This window comes from Gavia stellata, chromosome 2 (assembly GCF_030936135.1).
Source record: "Gavia stellata isolate bGavSte3 chromosome 2, bGavSte3.hap2, whole genome shotgun sequence".
NCBI lineage: Eukaryota > Metazoa > Chordata > Aves > Gaviiformes > Gaviidae > Gavia > Gavia stellata.
This window is the reverse complement of record NC_082595.1, coordinates 31,158,444-31,165,901: the sequence shown is the minus strand read 5'-3', so window position 1 is coordinate 31,165,901 and position 7,458 is coordinate 31,158,444. Positions and strand designations below refer to the sequence as shown.

At 39.2% G+C, this 7,458-nt stretch overlaps 1 protein-coding gene across 1 annotated transcript in view; it reads right to left on the bottom strand.

The window, feature by feature from the left end:
- Positions 1-5,788: 5,788 nt before the first annotated feature.
- Positions 5,789-7,458, bottom strand: part of EGLN1 (egl-9 family hypoxia inducible factor 1) — a 35,478-nt gene continuing 33,808 nt past the window's right edge. Inside the window, exon 5 of the mRNA XM_059830623.1 lies at positions 5,789-6,300. Coding sequence (XP_059686606.1) covers positions 6,236-6,300 — 65 coding nt within the window. The 3' untranslated portion in view covers positions 5,789-6,235. The remainder of the gene's footprint in view (positions 6,301-7,458) is intronic.

Genomic DNA, 7,458 nt, shown 5'->3' with positions numbered 1-7,458 from the left:
GAAGAGAGTTAACTTACTACCGTTTCTGCTTGTTCATTAAACTACAACTGTAACTGTGCCCAGCACCACGTTACTTACTATTATATTGTGGCTGGGGAAGGGGAAGTGAAGGGAAAATAAATATGCCCTATCTGACAGCTCAAACCTTGTTCTTTGCTATTGGGAACACCATCAACTGGACTCTAATCTCAGAAAAGAGATTCTGTTGTTACTCATGGCCCCAGTTCCCTTTGCCACATGTTAGTGGTGTCCACAATCATATTTTCCTTGGAGAAATATTTTCTCCTTAATGTCCAAAGATGTTGCCAAGTGCTCAAATAAAAACAGTTCTTCTGAAATATCTTTCAGTTTCGGTAACCCAAGGTACTGCCCTCACCAACAGCCAAGCTTGCACGTTTCAGGTTTAGGGGTGGTGGCGTTTGGTTTGTTGCGGGCTAGTGGTTTGTTGGGTTTTTTTGACACATTCACTCCCATCGTCACTGTACGGAAACACTTCTCAGGATTGCAACAAGTCATTAATCAAGCTCCAAAATTCTAGTTTCCTTATGTTTCTTAGAGCTGCCACCATGTCCTCTGCTATAATGCAATCTTTGTTAATAGCTTTATAAAGCTTGCTTACATACAGTAATGTGAGCAAGATACATTTACAACCTAAGTGACTTGGCTTAAGACAGTTCTGATCATTTTTTTCCTTGGCTTTTTCTTTGACCCTTGCTTTCTTTAGGTAGTGAAATACCAGCTCACAACCCAATACAATATTCAGGTGTTCTGTTTGTGAGTAGGAGAAAATCTCTGCATTTTAGTTACTCTGGATTCATTTTTTGCCTAAAAGCAAAAATAAAATTGAAAGGAGCCCAGGAAAGGAACTGGTTCCACCCTGGCAAACCACACTGACACACAGACAGGCCCACAAGGAGCCCTGGATCCACATGGTGAATATTCAGAGATGAAGTTTTACTTCCCATCTCCAAAAGCATTTGAAAGAAATAACGGGTTTCCAATTTAGACACTGCCCTGAAGCAGTGAGCCAGCTGTGTGTGATACTGGCAAGTTGTTAGTCCATCTGTGCGTTTTACATCCCTCCCCACTCAGACGTGAGGCATGCCCTGCAAACTTTTAGCCATGTGAAGATGCTGGTTCTGGGCTTATAGGCTAAGTGAGCTGGCCACCTTTTCCAGCATTTATCACCACGTTACGTACAAGATAGTTACAGTAAATTCTCCAGAAGAACCCATAAACTATTACAAATAGAAGTTTAATCCTGACCTGCACATTTAATAAGAGGGGGAAAAAAAATCTCCGAAGTCCAACAACTTCCAACTGAAGACAGACAAGGAAACCAACTCCTAGTTCAAGCAAAAAGTTACAAACCTCTCATCTTCAGAGATAAAAATATGCTATTTTTCAACACACATCCATGAAGAGAAAGGATGGATGGGATGCATCAACAACTGTCTTTCCTGAGGCAAACACACTGTGTATTCTTTCTCCTCACACTTCGTGTACCCCCCCCAAAGCAGACACCTATAGCATATTTTTACTTGGCACGTCCCATATTCCTCATACCCACTCCACACACGTATTTATTTTATCTTGGTCTCATGCATCAGTCTCTTCCCATTCTACTATATTGTTTCTATTCAACTCATTCCTTCCTCCCTGTCCTGCTAAGTACTTGAGTCTATTCCCAATGGGTTGGCGATTTCTACCTCATCTGCCCCTTCCACTTTTAGAGCCAACTCTTAGTACCTGGCTCGTCCATTTGGGAGCTATGGGCTTTTTTTTCCTTATTTCAGGAAAGGGATAAATGTGCTGTGTGTTCACTCAACTTCAAAGCTATGGGGAAAAGCTTGATGAAACTGAGTAAATTGTAGCAAAAGTCAACAAAGCAAATTCTCTGGAACTGGTTTAGTCTGGTAGAACAGAGGACCTTGAACCTGCTTCTGTCAGCTGCTATCCACCCCCACCAGAGAGGGTCTAGCAACTCAGACTCAGCAGACGCTCCAGAGTGAACACAGCTTCTGCAGCAGCATAATAGCACAAACAGGTTTCGATGCATTTACAGTCATTATTTACATTCAAGCTTTACATCTGAAAAAAAAAAGCTAAGTGAGTATGTTATATGAAAGCTGACAATAGGAGACTGAAGTTTCTGCCGATCCATACCCACCCCACCCCCCCAAAAAAAAAGCAGGTGAGATCCAAATCCAGTTAAGTCCCATGAATTTCTTCAAAGTCTTTGCTACTCAGTACTCATAAATTCCCACTAAGTATTTGCAAGTGCATGCAGCTATCTGTGTATCTGCAAGCCTGCAGGCAAGGTACACAGGCTAGACTTCTGGGGTTTTGAGACTTGGAGCTCGCTGTTGTCACTTAGCACTCTCCCCTCTTCTTCAAAGCATTCAGCAAGCACAAAAATGGTACCTTCCAGTCTGATTATACTTATCAGTATGATTTAGAGATGTGATCTTTCCACTCCTGACCTTGAAGTGGTCAGCACCGCCAGATGTTTTACGTAAGATACAGGCTGTCAGCTAGCTTCCTCTCAGATTTGCAAGCGTCTTTCGAGAAACACCCAAGACAGACTTCATCTTTCCCTGATGCAGTGTGTGACTTTACTATGCAAAATGATCCCCTCTGCATATTGTGCTCAACAATGTGATAATTTAAAAAAAAAAATAATCAGGTCTACACAGGATGGGTGCAAGTTCTAGAAAGGCTTCTTCATTGTTCAATGTAAAACATAGATGGGGAAGAGGCTATTTCAAGAGAACATGTAAGAAGTGATACAGCACTGAAGCATGGAAAAAGCCTCAAAGCCCTTTGGGATCAGCTCAGTGCTGCTGCGCTTAGGTTTCAGCCTAACACACTGGCAAGGACCATCACCTTAGAGCAGAACTGAGCCCAACAGGTAACCGAGTGCCATGAAAGGCGCACTAAGGCTGGCAGACTCATCCGGAGATCCAGGTAACTCTTCCTGAACCAGCACAAGACAGACAGGCACATGCAGGAAGGCTTTACAACAGTTAGAGCAATGGCAGAAGTGCAGCCAGCCAGATGTTTCTTTTATTACCATACAGTCATTACAAAGCTCATCAAAAAGCTTAGGTAAATTGTGTGGCATCACGCATGCGTTGGCATCTGTAGACTCTATCATTCTTCTGCCATCTTCAAGGGGCTCATAATTCATTGGGAGCCACGTAAAACTAAAAGCTCCCATTAAACCTTACAAATCCTGTTTGAAGAGGACTTCCATTTTGCACCTCACGTACCTGTCAGGAAGTGGTGAAAAAACTAGAGCTGCCTCTACGTCCATCATCACTCTCCTGCCAGCCTAAATTTGGTGATGTTTTTGAGGGAGAAAACCATCAGGAAAATGACCACCACACCCAGGTAACTATATGCAGTCTAAAAAAAAATCCCAGATCCTTCTCCAGAGCAGAAATAGCTCTGATTTAAAAAACAAAACCAAACCAAACAAAAAACCCACAACAAAACAAAATACCCCCCACAAACCCACCAAAAATCCACATGCCCCCTTTATCGGGGGCGTTTATACATTAATTGCTACGGAGTAGATTTAGAAGTTACAAAGATAACAAATAACCACATCATTTTCAAGAACATTTATACATCATCTTTTTTAATTAGATTAGCTTTACAAGCAACTTGAGAGCTTTCATAATGAACACTGCTTTTCGAATTACACAACTTTATAGGCAACCTGTAAATGAATCCTGAATTTCTTTGCCTGCTATAGATAAAGGTCTCGTATTTCACAGCCAGCTAACATCATGAATAAAAATAGCATTATGAAGCTTTATCTTTAACCAGGACTAGACACATACAGATCATAAGACAGTTTAAAAAATAGTTTTGAAACAAGGATCTGCTTGGTGATGCTCAAGACTCAATATTCAACCGACATGAAATGAACAGTTTCTAAAGGACATAGAAGAAATGGCTGACCTGATTTGTTGACCCTATTGTAATGACTTACATGGAGTGAAAAATTAAGCACTTTTTAAACCTGTCTGGCAAGCACAAACCTACAGTGTGATTAGAATTTGATACGCCGTGTAACTGAAGTTTGAATTACAGAGGGACTGAAATGAGCTTATGCTTACATTTCTAAAACAAAACCAACCAAACCTCTGTTAAAGTAGTACTAAAGAAGATGAAGTAGAAGAGGTGGCTTTTTTGCTTGTTTCATTGGTAGCCTAAATGCACTGCAGACCAGACAGTAATGAAGATTTGCACTCCTTGGCCAGGTTGGCAGAGGCACTTACAGTAAAGGTATCCTGTCTGTTTTTCTGGGAAGAAAAGAGGAAAGAGGAAGAGAACTGTAAAGGGCAAGAACTTACTAAAAAAAAGGAAAAGCGAAATCAAAACAAAACTGGGATTTCTGTTGGTTCTCCTAAATGATATACCAATACTGAATTTTTCCCCCCTTCTGTCAGTTTGTTACTAAACAATTAGCTTTTTCATGTTTTACATGAACAATAGTAATCTTTTTAATAAAAAATTACTGAGCTTTCCATAGAAAAGGTCTCTAATTGAATACAAACTATACAGATGCTAAAATTGTCACAAGTTGTAATATATACAGAAATATTTCTGTACACTCACATTGTTTTGGCTAAGGAAATAAGGGACAGATAGAAAACTGCAGTGGTTAAGTTGATCAACCCCCAAACTCCTGTGAATAGGAATGCTGTCTTTTATAGGTTTGCTTTTGTTTTCGCAAGCTTTTAAAGCTCAGGGAAAAAAAAAAAAAGAAAGAAAGAAGAAGGAAAAAAAAAATCAGTGTCAAAACATCTATTTCTTAAAAACAAGAATATCAAAGTTTCTGCACATCTCACTTATTCTGTGATGTCCCCTCTCCTTGATAAAATGAAAACAATGTAAATGAAAGTAAATGTTTTCTTACTAAATATATACCTCAGTATTGATCAAAGGGCAGTGCCTTTTTGGGGAAATCCTTCAGCACAGTGAAAACCTAAAGATGTATTGCACAAGGAGCCTACAGTGATGCACTTCAGCTTCAGTGTGCTGACCATCTCCTTGATACTATATAATAGATCAAGGTGTCAACTTTCAGACTGGATGGGACACCAACATTTGAAAAGGAAATTAAAAAAGTGGATTTTAGATATTCTATTAACTTATATACAAAGGAAAGAGGGGTGGCAAGTATTCTTTATAAAAGGGAGAAAGCTCAAAATTTTCTGTCAAGTACATAAGGAGGTTCTGGGTACCTCTAATAGCCTAGGAAAGCCCTTGTATGTTCTTGTAACTTGATGGTATTTACCAGGTCCCCAAAGCCAATGACAGCAACCGATAGTGTCAAGTTCACTTAGTGCCAGTCACTTAAAAAAAAAAAATAAACCCCAAACCAAAAAAACAAACAAGAGATAGACACTTCCCCTCTGTGGATTCAACATACAAAACCACAAACTGAATGTTACTAATAGCGAGATACTGATTTGCTTCTGTTAATAAGGTTCAAGAGGACAAAGTCAAAAAAACAATACAGCAGCAATCTTTAAAAGTTAAGATTAGTGTGAGATATGATATAAAACAATCAGGTTTTTAGCTGGTAATTAAAGTGCTCCTTTTCTGACTTAAGGTGTAAAGAAAATTAAAGTGATTATCAGTTACTGGCAACCCTTACATTAAATTAGGTCTTTCATGGCAGAGGAGAACAGTATGCACAGTTTTACAAAAATAGATCCATGTTATTTTGGAGAATACTGTAATTTTTTTTCTTTTTTTTTTTCAGTTTTTCTTTTTTTTTTTTTTTTTTTTTTTAAAGACTCAATTTTGATAAACTGTACCTGGTCATACAAAAATTACCCAAAATTCAAACTTTTACCATATAAAAAAAGGGAGAGATGAATTGGATTCAGCTGGATGACAGGTCTGGCAAAATATAAGGATGGACAAATTCTATGTAGGGCACTTATTTATGTCCAGATGCATATGCTGTTTCTTACTGATTGCTTATCTTCTTCACATAAGCAGTCACAGGCCTGGAGTCACAATCACATAGTACAACGCTTCAGCAGTCGAAGAACCTTCTATTTGATGCAACATTGAAACACTGTTTGCTTCTTTATTAAAATGTTGGTTTGTTGTTGATTTTCCTTTTATCTTGTTATTCACATTCAAAAGTTAATAGATAGCATCAAGATTTATCAGGGCAAATAGCAAGGGGAGTTGCTAAATCAAAGGCTTATAAAACGTCTTTCCCAACTGAGTCAGAAGGTTTATTAAGTTCAACCCTCACACCTTTTTCACCTGCAGAAATATGAAAAGGAAATTTGTATTATTTTTCAGCATTTATCAAAGTACAGTCTATAGAATTGCTTCATCCAGATTAGTTTTAAGAGAGTGCTTCAAAGATTGTCTAGTACATATGATCTAGCAAGATAGATATTTTTATATACATGCTGCGCATCCTGTGCTCTGTAAAGTTAACAAGCTGTGGTTACTCATCATCTCTGAAAGCAGGCATGTATTTGGCTGCCCAAGTAGAAAACTGGATACTTCGCATCATACGTGCAGTTCTGAAGCTCATCATCTCAGCCCTTATAAAAGGTAAGCTTTAAAGAATGCCCACTTCAGAATCTGAGGACATAGTCCGTTATTCTGTATCAGGATACCTAGAGTTTCTGGATATTTACCTTTGTGAAGAAACTCTGAGGGATTTTTAAAATGCAACATTCCATTTGACTTGCTGCTAGAAAATAAACAAAACAAAACCACCAACCAACCCACACCTCATCTGTCCTTTTTTCTAAAAATTGACCTTGATAACTTCAGGTACACCCAAATAAAAGTTTGACTATTAAAACATTAACAGACACAGTAATCCATATTCAAGAAAAATTCACACATATTCTGCATGGCTTTAGACTGACACTGAGCCAAAAATTGACAGTTTTCTATTTTATGACATTTCATTCTATCATTTTGTTATTTTATTGTCAGTAGAAAATAAAAAGCACCTTGCACAATTCTTTCTGCAGCTACAGAGCAAAGAATGCAATTTTAATTGCAAACAAAAACCGAAATCACAACAATATGATAATATAAATCAATTACAGGGCAAACTGATAACTGAAATTTAAACAACCCCTCCACCCCAGCCTTCCTCCCTTAAGTGTCTGCAGTTTAGGGGGACCCTAGAGAGGGAGGGGGGTCGTGGGGGAGCACCTCTGCTGCAGACAGAAGCCCACCCGAACCACTCCCCTGCACTCTCTCTGAAAGGGCAGCAGCTGAAGCTGTGTGGAGACAACCGAAACAGCTCTGATCCCGCAAGGCTGGCTCCAGGAGCTGCGTGGTCACACGCGTGTGACACGAAGCCTGGCTTACAGACAGACAGGCTTCCTGCGGAGACCAGGCGGGCATTATATGGCATTCCTGACTGCCTGGGAAGTCACTGTGCCTCACCAG